This window comes from Carettochelys insculpta, chromosome 1, assembly GCF_033958435.1.
Source record: "Carettochelys insculpta isolate YL-2023 chromosome 1, ASM3395843v1, whole genome shotgun sequence".
Taxonomy (NCBI): Eukaryota; Metazoa; Chordata; order Testudines; family Carettochelyidae; genus Carettochelys; species Carettochelys insculpta.
In genome coordinates, this window is record NC_134137.1 from 131,723,488 (window position 1) to 131,740,451 (window position 16,964).

General features: G+C 43.0%; 1 protein-coding gene across 2 annotated transcripts in view; it reads right to left on the reverse strand.

Moving 5' to 3' along the window:
- The window catches only part of GABRB3 (gamma-aminobutyric acid type A receptor subunit beta3), a 318,628-nt gene that overhangs the window by 166,485 nt on the left and 135,179 nt on the right, over positions 1-16,964 (reverse strand). The window contains exons 2-4 of one of the 2 annotated variants that reach the window (XM_074983286.1): positions 12,392-12,439; positions 3,788-3,879; positions 3,527-3,594 (exon numbers count right to left, since the gene is read on the reverse strand). In XM_074983286.1, coding sequence (XP_074839387.1) covers positions 3,527-3,594; positions 3,788-3,879; positions 12,392-12,439 — 208 coding nt within the window. Of the gene's footprint in view, positions 1-3,526; positions 3,595-3,787; positions 3,880-4,483; positions 4,564-12,391; positions 12,440-16,964 lie in introns of those variants that run through there. The other variant, XM_074983287.1, reaches the window with a different exon arrangement.

Here is a 16,964-nt window from a genome sequence, read left to right on the forward strand (position 1 = left end):
GGACAGGGACAGTGGCAGGGACTAGGTTGCAGAGACATACTAGAAGAAAACCAGGATATAGAGCAAATCTCACATTAAGAGGTACTTACATATAAACTGCTGTCTATTTAAAACTTCCTTAGGGAAAACGTTTCAGTCCTATGCAAGCCTGAAGTCATTTTAAATGTCAGCACCCCCCCCACCCAACATCAAAAACAGGGTGAATGTTTACCTTTTCCATTAGTTATGAAAGAGGCAGACCAATTTTCAATAGCTCCATAAGTACTACAGCTTAAAGGTGAGATCATGCCAACCTTATTCATGATTAATGTTACCTTGCTCTTCAAACAGTCCCATCAGCTTCAGCTAGTAGCCCCATAGAATTCAGTCTCTTGCAGAGACCAATTAACTTCAGTTCAGGAAAAAGACACAGAAATAAAGGAGGCAAATGCTGTTTCCCTCTATTTTTATGTTGTTGTTGTTTTTTTTTCAAACAGGCTGTTAAGTCATGTAGGGCTAAAGGATTTTTAACAGTTCTCAACAGAATTATCCTTGAAAGAAGTTCCAAACTCCAATATGTTAAAAAGTTAATTAAAATTTAGTATTTGTAATTTACAGTAACTAGAGATTTATACAGGATGATTTTTGGTGGGAATATGCAGTTCTTTCCTAATAATTCAGGAAAGAAAACAATTTAAACTATCAATTTAGTTTCAAAGAGTTGCCATAATATCACTGAAACTCCATTATGTGTTGCCTACAAGGCAGCATAATAATATCACTCCAGTATTTTTATTTATATGCAGAAAAGCAAAGAAATTTAATCCTCTGTTTATTTTATCTTTAATGTAGAGATAAATTTTAACAGGTTAACGATATAAAAGGTTAAGGCAAAAGTTTAAATGAAACAAATTCATGTTGATGTTATCACATTTATAGAAAGCAATGCCTGTAAGAAGTTTTAAATAGTTAATAAGAATAAAGATTAAAAGTACTAGTATCTGTATAGAATTAAATGAAATACTATTTGCTGAAGATCAAAAATTGATAGCAAGAATGAAGATTTAACATACTCGCTCAATTTCTTCAAACTAAATGCATCCTATATTTTTGCAAATTGTGATCTCAAAAATTATAATTTAATGAACAAAACAAAACAAAAAACCTCTCCCCTTTCTGCCTCTACTCTCCCAGTGTAGGTTTAAGGATTTATTCCAAACAAATCTAGAGTCTGAAACAAGTGATAAAAAAACTCTGCCCCATAGTTTGAATTTTGCTGTGAATGAAGACCTTGATTGTCTTTATTCCCTCAAAAATTGAAGTTGCAACAAATTTTCCAACAACCAGATCTGGAAGGGTTTTCTGCCCTATTTTTTCCCAAAAGAAATTAATACTGTACTTGCACCAATATTATTTTCAGCAGTTCCCTTTAGAAGCACTATATATTGCTGTTATGAGAAACTTAACCTGTGAGTAATTTAATTTTGAAGTGCTGAATAAAAAAAACACCTGTTAATGATCAATGAGTACTAAATAAGTGCTAGGTGACAGCTTTGACACATGCTCTATGAACAAAGCTGTGAAGGGCTTTGATTTTTCTCTCTGACATCTGGGGACTGGAGAAAGTGGGTGGTAACTTGTGGACCAATAGAAAACTATAATACTCATCATCCCAGCTCACCTGCCTAGTCTGGTGTGCCCAAAGGGGCAAGCACTCCCACTATTGATTACCTGTCTTGAGGATTAAGTGTAGAAGTAAGAAAGTAGCTGTAACTGAATACAAGATTTGATTAGCCTGTATAGTGGTATACGAGGAGGGAAGAGTGCTTGATACTTGCGCTTGGTTCTTCACCACTTTCTATACAGAATTTAGCACCAAGAATCTCCCATGACTAAAAAAATACAGGTTATATTCTCTGTCTCTCTGTGATACTTACCTCTCATGTAGCGCTTAAAATATACAAAATACTATACAAATACTAATTTAATCCATAGAGTATTCAGATAATGGAAAACAGACATCAGACTAGCCAGACAGGTACAGAGAGATCTCTCAATTATTCTCTCAAGATTCATATTCCATTTTATTAAAAAGTTGCTAGTTATTCTAGAATAAAATCTTGAAAATGCAGAAACATCTACCAGAGTTTGCTGAGAGCCTGAAGTAACGGATCTGATGAATTAAGTGGCCCCTCATCTCATTGGGTGAAAACTCAGGTCCCAATTATACATTAAATAGCTCTTTCTTAACTATAATACTTTCTTGTAAGAAGCATATAAGAAGGGGAAACAGCAGTGGAGAACCTTTTGTAAAGGAAAGTTAATTTTATGTTAAGTAATACAACTTCTCTTGGTGTTCAGTATTTATGAGACAGATTTAAATTTAAATACCCTTCCAAATGCTTTGGATATAGATTGTCACTTCATTTGAACTATTTTAAAAGTTTCCCTTTGGTACATCTAGTATTTTGACATATAACCACGATATTTCAACACTATCTTTACTATAGCTGGAGTTGATAAGCCTGCAATTCAATGTCTAACCTGCATTTTCACTTGCTTCCAGCAGCCTCTAAAATGTTCACATTAAATAAGCAAACAACAAAATCTAATACATTGTTTAAAAAGAGACTGACTTAGGTTTCATTAACAAAAAATATTATCATTTTATCAGACAGTTATATTTAAATGAAACTACATGAAGTAAAAATCAGTTGGTTCACCAAGTATGCACTGACATTTTCAGCAAACAAATACTGTTTTTGTTCCGTGCTGTTTTCAGGCCGTTTGAGGAATCCAGTAAACACTGTGTAGTAGTGACAGACAACACGAAGTATATACTTTAACCTGCTCATGATTTGGACAGCTCAAATCCTGTTTCTCATATCTTTTATAGATGACATCCTAAAGTACAGCCAGCAACAGTTCAGGGAGACAGAGGGTCAATTGCAGCACCTTGGACAGCTCCTTAGCCTGAAACTGTTCATTTCAAAGCCCTTCAGCGCCCAGCTCTACCAGCTACCACGAGCAAAAACCAATCCCTTTATCAAAGAATGAATTGCCCTTTGGCACATTCAAGGTATGCTGCTGGCCTATGTGCCACAGTTTCCCAAATCGACAAGAAGCTTGTACCAGCGACAAAGATAAAACAGAACACCTCTCCGGGGACATTAAGTTTCCAGTTTGATAGAGCCGTGCCTAACTTTCACCAGCGACATAGCCCAGCCTACAAAAATGCTCCCGATGGCATCCAGCTCTCAAATAAGTCCTAGAAGCACTGGAAAATGCTTCTATCATGTGGACTGTCTTAAAGGGAGCTTCTGGCTATAACTGCTCAGCTGCTCATTCAGCCCTGATCCAGGAGACTGGTCCCTCCAACAGCCAGTGCTAGGAGCTCCTACCACAGCACCAACTAGCACACTTCAGTCCCTTGGCTTTGGGGACCAAACACACCTCTACCAGCTGCAAAACCAAGATAAAGAAACAAAACAACACAGCTCCCAGCCTCAAGCCATTTGCATACAGAAGACACCAGCTGGGTACTCACCATGTTGACTTCAGAAACCATGTCAATACTGGCAATGTCTATGTTCATCCCCACGCACACAGGAGGTCCTGGGGATGGGGAGGAGAAGGAGAAGCCATCAGTCCCTACCCATCACTTTTTGCCACAAAGCAGCTGGCAACATGCTTTCCCCCTAACAGGAGACACTTTCCTGTCCACACAGAGAGCTGAACACTGACTCACACACACAGAGACACAGGAAAGAGCCAGGCACTGCAGCTCCAGCTGAAGAGGGCAACTTACCTCCAAAATCCGGCCGGAGGCGAATGTCGTAGCCTTTCAACAATTTATCCACCGTTTCTTTCACAAAGGACATGTTCCCCGGATCGTTCACGCTGTGGGATAGATGGGAGGCGGACGCAGGAGGAAGGCGAACGGGGTAAACAAGAGAAAGAGAAAAAGAAGAGGTGATAAGACAGGGGAGAGAGAGCAGAAGATGGGGGAACCAGGAAGATCAGAGGGAAAATGGGGGTTGAAGAAGGGAGAGGGCAAAACGGGGGGGGGGAGGGTAGGAAAGGGCAGAGGAGAGGGGGTAGCAGTGGAGAGGGGGAGGACGGGGGAATTACGGACAGAGGGGGAAAGGGCAGGAGAGGGATGGGGGTGAGAGAGGGCAGAGCAGAGGGGGAAGGACAGTGGAGGGGCAGCGCAGAGGGGGGAGGACGGGGTCAGGAGGGCAGGGTGGAGCAGGCGGTTGGGTGTGGGAGGGGCAGGGCAGAAAGGGTGGGGGGTCCGAGCAGCAGGGAGGAGGGGAGGGCAACGGAGGGGGTGGGGTCGGAGGGGCAGAGAAGGGGGTGGGGGCGGGGAGGAGGGGCAAGGCCGTGGAGGGCGGGGGGCCGAGCGGCGAGCGGGGCAAGGGGGAGGGGGCAGAAGAGAGGCTCAGCTGGATGTCCGGCCCGGCGCCCCCCCACCCCGCCCCCCGCCGCCCGGGGCCGGCCCTACCTCTGGGCGCAGCAGACCACGGCCACCAGGACGGGCGCGGAGAAGATCCCGCAGACCCTGCCTCCCCCGGAGCCCCACATCCCTCCGCTCCGCGCTCCCGCCCGCCCGCCGCCGCCGCCGCCGCCGCCGCCGCCGCCGCCCGAGAGCCGCCCGCTGAGGAAGAGGCGGAGGCGGAGGCGAGTCCCCCACCCCCAGCCCGGCCCGGGAGCCGCCCGCACGCCGGGCTGCAGAGACCCCGGCACCGGGCTGTGCCGAGCCCCGGAGGAAGCCCCCCTCCGCCGGAGCCCGGCCGCCTGGCTCCTTGCCCGCCTCCCGCCCGCCCCGCTCCCTCCGCCCGGCGCGGCGGGGGCGCGCGCCGGCCGGGGGCTCAGGCGGCGGCTCCTCCCGCGGGAGGGGGAAGCGCAGCGGAGCCGGGCGGCTGCGGTGCCACGGGAGCAGCTCGGGCGCCTCCGCCCCTCCCCCAGCCCAGCCCCTGCTGCCGGGTACCGGCCGCCTCAGCCCGGCCGCAGGGCAGGGGCCACAGGTGCGCGGGGCCGGTCTCGCCACCGCCCGGGGGCCAATCCCCTGCAGGGGGAGCCTGAGGCGCCGGGTGCAGCTGTCCGCGCCCGCAGCGCCCTGGGCCGCGCTGCTCCCGTGCCTCAGTCCCTGCCCCTTCCCGCGGGAGCGCTTTCCTGGGGGCAAACACTCCAGCAGGGGCAGGGGGCTCGGAAGGAGTCCCAGGCTAGGGCCGCACTACCAGGTCCATTCCCTTGCATAGCGCTGGGCCTCCGAGTGTCCTCACTCCCCCCAAAGTCCCCACCCAGTGGAGTTAGTGCTGCCACACCCGATGGCCAAGCCTCCGCTGTTGCAGCAGTTCCCTCAGCCCCATAGCACGCTGCGCCTCCCCTCTGGGCCCTGCTGCACCCTCCCCACTGGCAGCGCTCACCCTGCTGCCCGGTTCAGGGTCCCCACAGCTTGGGGAAGCCAGGAAACTCACCAGAGCTGCTGCACCTGGCTTGCGGGAGCTGGGAGCCAGGTGAAGCAGCACCAGTCACTTTCCTGGCTCCTACAAGTGGCGGGGAGCCAGGTGCAGAAGCACCACTCAGCATCTGGAAGCTAAGGAATTTGATTCAAAGACAGAGCGCTCCTACACCAGCCTTCATTCAAACTTGATGCTACACCCAGTTGGTTTCAGTGATGTTATAATATCAATAGTAGTGATCCCTAAAATCGAGCTGTTGGTATGTACGGTGAAGGCAGTCAGCCGGTACAATCAAACTCTTTGCCTTAAATTCAGATTTAGCTGGTAGTGTAGACATAGCCTCAGAGGGGTAGCTGTTAGTCTGTGGTATCAGAAAATAAAAAAACCAGCAGTCCTACAGCATCTTAAAGACTAACACATTTATTTATTAAATGAGTAATACTCACGCCAGTGTGAAAATCTGAAGAAGTGGGACTTACCCAGGAAAGCTCATTACCTAATAAAGAAATGTGTTAGTTTTTGAGGTGCTACAGGTCTGAGAAAGGAGGGCAGCCCATGCAAGTTTCTTCTCCACACTGGTATCCAGGAGCAGTACTGAGTGTGGAGTGTAGCTTCCTCCTGCCCCCAAGTGCCACACCATGAATGGATGTTAGGGCTGATATGTGTCATGACTGGCAGAGGGGTGGGTGATGAGGCAGTTGACACTACCAGGGGGTTAGGTGAGATTTAGGAGTTTAGTACAAGTGCCTGAGAATGGCCTTTCCTGCATGGGCAGGGCACATTCATGGAAGTGGCTACAGTATCAATTTGCAAAAATAATTTTCAACTTTCAGTAATTTTCAATACCCAGTTTGAGGCACCTTGGGCTTGTTTTTTCACAGGTTCTGAAAAACAGTAGCCCCCATTATCATTAAAATTGTGAGTGCTCAGCTACGTTGGGGAGGAAAAATCAAGACTCTAGGGCTACGTCTACACATGCAGCCAACATCGAAATAATCTATTTCGATGAATAACGTCTACACGTCCTCCAGGGCCGGCAACGTCGATGTTCAACTTCGACGTTGCTCAGCCCAACGTCGAAATAGGCGCAGCAAGGGAACGTCTACACGTCAAAGTAGCACACATCGAAATAGGGATGCCAGGCACAGCTGCAGACAGGGTCACAGGGCGGACTCAACAGCCAGCCGCTCCCTTAAAGGGCCCCTCCCAGACACAGTTGCACTAAACAACACAAGATACACAGAGCTGACAACTGGTTGCAGACCCTGTGCCTGCAGCATAGATCCCCAGCTGCCGCAGAAGCAGCCAGAAGCCCTGGGCTAAGGGCTGCTGCCCACGGTGACCATAGAGCCCCGCAGGGGCTGGAGAGAGAGCATCTCTCAACCCCCCAGCTGATGGCTGCCATGGAGGACCCAGCAATTTCAACGTTGCAGGACGCGGATTGTCTACACGGTCCCTACTTCGACGTTGAACGTCGAAGTAGGGCGCTATTCCTATCTCCTCATGAGGTTAGCGACTTCGACGTCTCGCCGCCTAACGTCGAAGTTAACTTCGAAATAGCGCCCAACGCGTGTAGCCGCGACGGGCGCTATTTCAAAGTTAGTGCCCCTACTTCGAAGTAGCGTGCACGTGTAGACACAGCTTAGGTGTTTCAAACCTTAAACATTATCCTGGGTAGGGATGCTCAAAAACAAAACACACATAGAAAGATCATGATTTTAAGGCCTGACATCATTTGTGTCTGCACAGGGAACCTGCAAGTTGAGGAAAGGTACAAAGGAGCCTAAAGAAGGAAAGAAAAGATAAGAGAATGCTGAAAGAATACAGCTTAGGTGCAATAGACTATTCCATGTTACAATTAAAACATTCAGAACTTTTCTTAGATTGTCTATTTTTAATTGAAATAATATTCTTTAGATGATTCAGTACATCTGTTTAATGCCTTATTCAGGTGCATTGGAAATGTATCTGAGGTATGACAGAAGAAACATTCCTGTAGAGTCTTCTAACATTTTATTACTAAATTAAATCACTTTTCCTCTTGTCTGATGTCTCAGACTAACCATATCCATTCATTTGTTGATAACTTAAAAGATAGTCCAATTGGGGGAATCCCTGGGACAGGGAAATAGAAGTAGTATATGAAGCATTTGTCCCCTGGACCACATTTTCAGTCAAAGTAGTAATTGAAAGTCTTTATGACATGAAAGATACTCAATGAGAAAGAAGAAGTGGTTTCCTGTTCCTAATGGACTGTTGTCCAGATTACAAAGAGGCACTATGACTACAGTTTGGCAGACTCAGTACAAAGACCAGAATGGAATATGCATAAATTAGTGGTTCTCTACCAGGGTTATGAGTACCCCTGTGAACACATATAAGTTTCCAGAGGATACAAAAAACCCATCTATATCAGTGTTTCTTAACCTTGAGGAAGGTTAGAGAGGGCTAAAAGTACAGGGCCCATGTTAGTGGGTAGTAAGCAGGTAAGCTGCTTTGGGCCCAACACCACAAAGGACCCCGCAAAGCTAAGTTATATGCTTCAGCCCTGGGAAGTGGGGATCAGAGTTCAGAAAGTGGTACAGTACTCAGGAAAGTTTGAGAGGCAGTGGTGTAAAGAATGAACTCCTTTCTGGTCTCTACAGGTAGTCCCTCATACATAGGATCAAGTTATATAAGTGGACACATTTAAACTGAAAATTTTTAGAGCATCTGTTTGTTCAGGTGAAAAACTGTAGTTTCCTAGACTCTTGGGTCACTGTGGATATGTCTACTCAGCAAAGTTATTTAGAAATAACAGCCATTATTTTGAAATAACTTTGCTAGTGTCTACAAAATGCAACTGCTATTTCAAAATAATTTTGAAATAGTGGTTGGCTTATTTCAAAATGCGTAAACATCATTCCACAGCTCTGTCTACATTAGCATTCCTCTTTCGAAAGAGGAAATAGCTATTTTGGAATAGGACTGTGTAGATAGGGAATATAGTCTATTTTGAAATAATCCCTAGTACATCCAATGACTCTTTTTCAAAATAGGCTCTATAGTGTGTAGATGCTCTAATTCAAAATAGCTGAGGGCTATTTCAAAATGCATTTTGTGTGTAGCAGCATTATTTCAAAATAAGCTAGTCTGGAAAATCTCTTCTGGAATAGTTTATTTCAAAATAATGCTGCTGTGTAGACATAATTTATGGCTGTTTCTACACATGCCTCTTCTAGAGAAAGGGGCATGGTAATGAGCAGCCCAGAAGATGATAATAAGGTGCAGATGTAAATTTCCCACCCATCATTAGCACATGGCCATGTGATTCAGAGTCTGGAATAAGCTCTTCTGGACTCCAAAATAGCCATGTAGACGACTAGTGTGTGGGGATCCCCCAAAAGGAAACCTTCCTTCCAGAAGCGCCATCTTCTCAAAATTTTGGAGTATTCTAGCTTTCTTACTCGTAGCCAGGAATATCCACCTTAACAATTCTAGAGAGACAGAACAGGAGGCACAGACAGGAAAATCTCTGTTCTAGGAGGCAATCAATGCATTAGGGAGCTCTTCTTGAAAGCAACTCATGGCTCATGCTTTCTCTGCAAGTTATCAACTACCAAGACTGCAGCAAAAAGACTGACTTGAAAATCAGGGAAGAGGGACTCAACTCCCTATAAGACCTCACTAGACATCTTTGGAGTCTTGGGTAGACAAGTTAGATCTAATTAGCAAAATGGATATGGCTCAGTCTCCATGTTGGGCTTGGTACTACCTGACAGAGCATCTTCTCTTAACTTCCCCCTTTGGCTTCTTATGGCTGACTGGGGAAGACTCTTCCTATAGACAATGTAAAATCAAAATGTTCAGAACCCCAAAATTAAGGCAGACAAGTTCCAAAAGGGGGAAAATAGCATCACTGCTAGAACTTCTATAGCAGCATCTTTTGAGAAATTAGGGATCTTAATTGTACTAAAAGGGGAATTATGATACTGCTTGTCTACTCTGCCTTTGAGCATGTTTAATATCCTGCTGGTTTAACCTGCTGAAAAGATGTAATTAATATAGTTATTCGGAACTTTTTTTCCCTCATGGAAAATCTTGACTTAGTACAAAAACTAAAAAAAGGCCAAAAAGATTTTGATTAAAATCTTGAAATTGCCTGTAGAAAGAAGACACTTGTTCACTTTGCTCCCTTTATCCCCTAAAATTCCTTAATATAGGCAGAGCTTTAAAGGAAAGACAAAAGTTGGGAGACTGTGCAGCTGGGGCCAGGGCTTAAGGAATGCTCTGAACCCTCTCTGACCATGGTAACATTACCTTCACATCTGTTCAAAAGATGAGATATAACTTCTAGACATTATACTTAGGCTGCATCTACACTGCTCCTCCCTTTTGGAAGGGGCATGTAAATGCAGTGGATCAAAAATGCTAATAAGGCGCTGATATGAATATTTGCATAATGGCGGCCTCTCACTGCATCAAAAGTGCTGCTTTTGAAATGCAAAATAGCCATGTTGATGGGGTTCCTTCGAAAAGAAGCACCACTTTCGAAAGCACCCTTTTACATAAAACAAATTAGCTATTTTGAAATATCTTATTTTGAAATAACTCTGTAGTGTAGATGTAGCTTTGGAGAGTAATCTCATGTATATCTAGTGTGCATATTTGGGAGTCAAGTATCGGAGGGGTAGCCGTGTTAGTCTGGATCTGTAACAGCAACGAAGGGTCCTGTGGCACCTTATAGACTAACAGAAAAGTTTTGAGCATGAGCTTTCATGAGCACAGACTCACTTCATCAGATGCTGGTCTTGGAAATCTGCAGGGCCAGGTATAAATAAGCCAGAGCAAGGGTGGGGATAACAAGGTTAGCCCACATTTAGCCCCTCTTTCACATGTTGAGTAATACCTCCTCTGCACATAGTGCTATGATTTCATAATAGCAGGTAGTGAATGGTGTTGCATGAATTTGTTTGCTTTACTTGTATAACTTGTTATTTTTCATTTAATTTTATTAAAACAATTATTTTAAACATTTTGCTATAGTATGGATTTTATCATTTCAGTGGGGGTTACATGCAGGTGTGGTTTTACTGGGGACAGACTCTGGTCCTTAATGTGATGTTTGACTCAGATGGTTCTGAGCCATCACATATAGTTCAATTAAAAAAACTTAGACAATTCTTTCCTCAACTTCAAGAAAACTTGACTGAAATTTGCTTTGCTTAACAAATTTTAAATAGAATTCTTGCAGCTAGACCACAACTTTTACATGGGAAAGTTCTGAATTATGTGGAATATGACTCAGACTCAACAAAATAAAAATCTGTTGACAATTTGGCACAGTTGAAAATGGTCAGGGCTCTTTATAAGACAGATAATACATAATAAGATTAATATTTATGCACTCAAGTAACATATGTACATTAGAGAAGCCTGGAGTGTCTTAGAAATAGTATTCTTAATGACTCTTTTGGGAACACACAATTTAGGTCTGGAATAAACAAACAAGGGGGAGTTTCTGAGGTGGCAGTGAATGGAAGATCTGTTTAGCATGGATACTATCAAGGGTTCCTATCTAAAACCCTTCACCAAGAACCCCAATGTTTTTAATAGTGTACCAAAAATAAATGTAAATGGTGGGATTAGCTACATTCTATTGCAATTTCTGTAAGAGAAAATAGTATGAGTACAGACATCCGTATTTTCATATTTATGCAATAACATAATAAATACTATTTGTTCATATGATTTAGTGAGGCTTTACATTATTTTTTCTAGTGTAACAATCAAAAGTTTTGGTCAACATTGCAGTTCCATTCTGCTATACACTGCACAAGCCCAAAGTAAAATAGAAAGGAGCTTGTTGTTTGATTTGTTGATATTTAATGTTACATATATCTGAAGAAAAGGTTAAGCCAATTACTGATAACTTTAACTGTAATACAGTAGTATACTCTGGATAAAGGCTATCTGAAACAAAGAAAGGAAATAAGCTTGGGGTGTTCTTTTTTCTTTCTTTCTTTCTTTTTCTTTTGGCCAAATGCCCTTTTGAGTTTTCTCCTGATCTATGGCAAAGACCCAAAACAAAACAAAACAAAAACCCACAAAACTTCAATGACTTGGCATCAATCCAGATTTGCTAAAAATAAAAGCATTCTGAAGGTGGTAATACAAAATGACAGAAAAATTAAATGGCTGTAAAACTTTTTGCTGTACTGTACAGTTCCTTATTTATGCAAAGACTTACGGCTTTGACAGACAGTGGAACACAAAGAAAGAGGTGGTAGGCAATGTCTGCAGTGCCTGAAGAATGTGGAAAGGTGTCTGTGGAGAGACTGCACCCACACACTTGCACCCTACCCAGACACATTTCCTGTTGGTGCCAATGGAAGTGCTATTCTTTGTCCTTTGCTTGAGTTTCTAGAATAAAGGCACACCCTCATCCCCACTCTCACCTGACTCTGATAGATTCTCTGGCAGTGGTGGGCAGCTTTTCCCTTTCCCTTTCCTTTTCCCTTTCCCTTTCCTTGCCTATAATGCCAATAATGGTTTTGTTGCATTCTGCGCACACATGACAGGGGAAAGAGCTTGGCTGACAAAAATCAAGCCTGTAAGTTTGGATTTGTGAGACAAATTTTTCCTTGACGTAACTGTTGAAATTAGTATATATACATTCACTGCATATAAATCAAGAAATATCTCTAGTTGTGGCTTTGGCCATTTAAATATAATTACATTTTTAAACTGAAATTATTGTTGGGGGAGTGTATGTGCGTTTTTGTATGTACACACACACACACACACACACACACACGAGCATTTTAAGTGTTTGCTACCTTAAAGATTATTATGTGGCTCAAAGAAAGTGGCTTTCTAAGCATGTGTTCATAAAGATTATTAACATTTTAAAGGTTCAATGTTCCATTTAAAGAGCATAATGACAAAAGTTATTGTGGATTACTTACCTTGTGTCATAAATGGCATACAATTTTTTGTTTTCTTCAACTGCATTCCTAGAGAAAGAGAAAGTAAATGTGGTTTATTTATACATTCTATATTAATAATCTAAATAAACAACTTCAGGATCTTCACACACACTATCACCCACAAGTAATCGTGGGTGATTGCAATCCATTAAGGCAAAATTGCATCCAACTACCCAAACAAGGCAGGAACCACCACAGAGACATTCTCCTAGATGGATGCTCTGATCCAGTGGTTCTCAACTGGGTGCACATACTCCTCGGGGTACGCAGAGATTTTCCAAAGGGTATATCAACTCATTTAGGTATTTGCCTACTTTTAGAACAGGTTACATGAAAAGCACTGGTGAAGTCAGTACAAACTAAATTTTCATACGCACAATGTTCTATTTCACAGCTCGATATACTATGTACTAAAGTGCAATGTTTATCATCAAGTTGATTTATTTTATAATTATATGGTAAAAAAGAGAAAGCAAGCAATTTTTCAGCAATAGAGTGCTGTGACACTTTTGTGTTTTTGTGTCTGATTTCATAATGAAGCTATTTTTAAGTGAGGTGAAACTTGGAAGTACACAAAACAAACCAGATTCTAGAAAGGGGTACAATTGTCTGAAAGGGTTAAGAGCTACTACCCTGGACAACTGAAAAAAAAAAAAACAGAGGCAGAAGGAAGATGTAACATTTGAGCTGCGTCTACACGTGCACGCTACTTCGAAGTAGCGGCACCAACTTCGACGTTAGGCGGCGAGACGTCGAAGTCGCTAACCTCATGAGGAGATAGGAATAGCGCCCTACTTCGACGTTCAACATCGAAGTAGGGACCGTGTAGACGATCCGCGTCCCGCAACGTCGAAATTGCGGGGTCCTCCATGGCGGCCATCAGCTGGGGGGTTGAGAGATGCTCTCTCTCCAGCCCCTGCGGGGCTCTATGGTCACCGTGGGCAGCAGCCCTTAGCTCAGGGCTTCTGGCTGCTGCTGCGGCAGCTGGGGATCTATGCTGCAGGCACAGGGTCTGCAACCAGTTGTCAGCTCTGTGTATCTTGTGTTGTTTAGTGCAACTGTGTCTGGGAGGGGCCCTTTAAGGGAGCGGCTGGCTGTTGAGTCCGCCCTGTGACCCTGTCTGCAGCTGTGCCTGGCACCCTTATTTCGATGTGTGCTACTTTGACGTGTAGACGTTCCCTCGCTGCGCCTATTTCGATGTTGGGCTGAGCAACGTCGAAGTTAAACATCAACGTTGCCGGCCCTGGAGGACGTGTAGACGTTATTCATCGAAATAGTCTATTTCGATGTTGGCTGCACGTGTAGACGTAGCCTTGGTGGCCCAAATATGTATAGGAAAGGTGGTGGCTCAAACAAACAAACAAACAAACAAAGTTTTCTCAGGGAAAGAGGAGACAGACTCTCAGCCTGCACAGGTACATATACACTGGCATTGAAGATGTACATTCTAGCTAAAGTAGATTACTCATGTGGACCTTTGATCAAGCTAGCATGCTAAAAATAGAAGTGTAGTTGTAGTAGCTCAGATGATAAAACCCATCTCAAGCCTCTTGGACAGGCATATAATCTAAGCAAATACTTTCTCTAGCTGCTCATGCTGCTGCAGCTACACTCCCATTTTTACTGTGTTAGCTTGATTATTTAATGTGGGTATATTTACTCAAGCTAGAAAGTATACCTTCCAGATGTAATGCAGACATACTCGAGGTCTTCACTGCAGAGTTAAATCCCATGATTGATTCCTTAGTCTGTGCACCTAGATTGGTTTAGCCTGGGCACAATCATCCCCTCAACAAAGTCATACCTGAGTTACTTTGTCCTCAGTCTTTATGTGTGTATGGTGTAAGGTGGCTAGGGAAGAGCAGTTGGTATAAGGGCTGCTCTCAACCTTTTCCGACAATTGTACCCCTTTCTAGAATCTGGTTTGTTTTGTGTACTTCCAAGTTTCACCTCACTTAAAAATTGCTTGATTACGAAATCAGGCATAAAAATACAAAAGTGTGACAGCACTCTATTGCTGAAAAATTGCTTGCTTTCTCTTTTTTACCATATAAATATAAAATAAATCAACTCAATGATAAATACTGCACTTTAGTACATAGTATATAGAGCAGTGAAATAGATCGTTGTGTGTATGCAATTTTAGTTTGTACCGACTTCACCAGTGCTTTTCATGTAACCTGTTCTAAAAGTAGGCAAATACCTAAATGAGTTGATGTACCTTTTCGGAAAATTTCTGTGTACCCCTAGGAGTATACCAGTATACCAGTGCACATATCCTTTCAGCAGCCAACTAGGACCAGGCTGGGTTCCAGGAAATATTTGGCTGTCTGAAAGTATGTTTGTTGGTACACAGCTTAACCTGTAACTCAAGAGGAAAGCCCATTTGACTTAACTAATAGTGAAACATACATAAATTTTGATTAGACTAAATGTGAATTTAAGCCATTTGTTGTTTTAAAATCATGTTCACTAATGCTTTGCTCCAACTGCTAAATTAAAATATAATACAAAGAGTGTTAGTTAATTTCATGGGTCACAAGCTGTTGGAGGGAGGAAATGCAGATTTCTGAAACCCAGTGAGGCCTACAGTTTGATGAAAGTGGATAACACAGAACAATATGCCTTAGTCCTAGTTTAAGCTTAGAAGAATCAGAAGAGTGCACCCCAAAACAGGCAAGGGCAAGAGTCCCAAGAACTGAGAGGACAAGCTCAGAGAGACCAGAAAGGGGATATTGGTAATGGACAATTGACATTTACACTTGATGGCAAATAGTCTTTTAACTAGACATGTTTAGGAAAAGTGACTGATAAAGGTAATGTAGTCCTAATAAATATATATCATGTGCCAAATTCACTACTAGGAGAAGAGCACACAAGGGTGTTTGCTTTGAAGGTAGGATTAAATCTGTGAATGGACGAAATGTCTATATGAAATCTACTTGGTTAAATATAAAGATATTCCTTAGACATAAATGACTTGGATAAAGTCATGACAGTTTCCTGTAATATCTCAACCCTTACAATTCATAAGAGAGTGCAAAGCAGTAAACTACATGATCACATTTCCTTTTAGGAGACATCAGCAGTAAGAACTAACTCAGGCTTTCTCTTGAGTAGAAAGGTAGTAACTTCAAAGGTGTATCAGAAGAACAATTTAGGCAAATGATGTCACTGTGATTGCAATTGGGGCATTTATTCATACTGATAACAGACTTTTCTTTCTCTGCTACAAAATATATACATCCCTTGATGTCAAAACTCTCCCATTCTACGCAGGAGTAAACTTACAAAACCCTATAGGTCTCTGAAAAGAATGATGCCTCAGTGTGAATGATGAGTAAATTGAGTTTATCTATTGATGCTCTCTGCTTAGTACCAATGGAAGTTATACTTCTAAAAGGATCACAAGTGATTCTTCCTTTACAAAAGCACCTCAGCAATGGACTACTTACATTAAAAGCATTCTGTGGTATGGGAAAATCATTATACACAAGGCATACTTATTCCAAGATTTAATAAAGGAACAAAAATGCTTTGAACAGAATGCATGCACTTGCCTGCATCCACTATTAAGCAAAGAAACACTGCATGCAGCCAGGCAGTTATTGATGGTAAATCAAATGGAGGGCATATGGTATTGTTGCTGGTGGTGGTGATTTTGTTGCTAGGAAAGAGTAATGTTTTGCAATTGTGCTTATTAAAGTACTTAAAATATTAACTCAATTATTCCCCCCCCCATAAATCACACTTGATGGGAAACAGAAAAACACACCATGAACAATCTGTACTGAACTGCTTGCCCAGGCTTGTCCTCTGAACTGCTAAATGTGAATTTCATGGTATTTCTCCAAAGTGGAGAATTTCTGTGGCAACACAATGGCTGTACCCACACTAGCCCCTACTTTTGGAGGCGCTATGGTAATGTGGCACTTTGGAATATGCTAATGATATGCTGTCATGAACATGCAGTGCTTCATTAGCATAATGGGAGCAGCATGCGCTTTGAAAGTGCCAGTTTTGAAACTCACGCTGCAGAAATGGAACCCTGATTTTGAAAGTCCCTTCATGCTCATTTGGTTTTGGGAAGAAGGGGCTTTTCAATTCCAGGGGGTCCTTTCGGAAGGCCCCTGTCTACATGGGCAGTGTGCGTTTTGAAAGTGGCACTTTCGAAATGCATGTGGCCACTATTATGCTAATGAGGCACTGCATATTCATGGTAGCACCTTATTAGTATCTGCCGAAGTGGCTCTTTAGCATACCCTTCTGAAAGGCAGGCACTAGTGTGGCTACAGACATGGTGACTTGGTGAAGACCAGTGCCAGGTCTGCTTGCGCTTGACCTTTGTACTATGAGTTTGGGCATCAACTTTGCTTTCTAGGTAAATGGAAATGCTGTGCTGTACCTATACAACCATTTGATTCTTTGTAGAGGGTATTGTGTTTGAAAAAAGGGAAGAAATACATAATATTTTTATGTGACTGACAGCCCTGTAAACTGAGATCATTATGTCCCAGAACTAGAATACAAGATATAAGCTGAAAGCAATTAG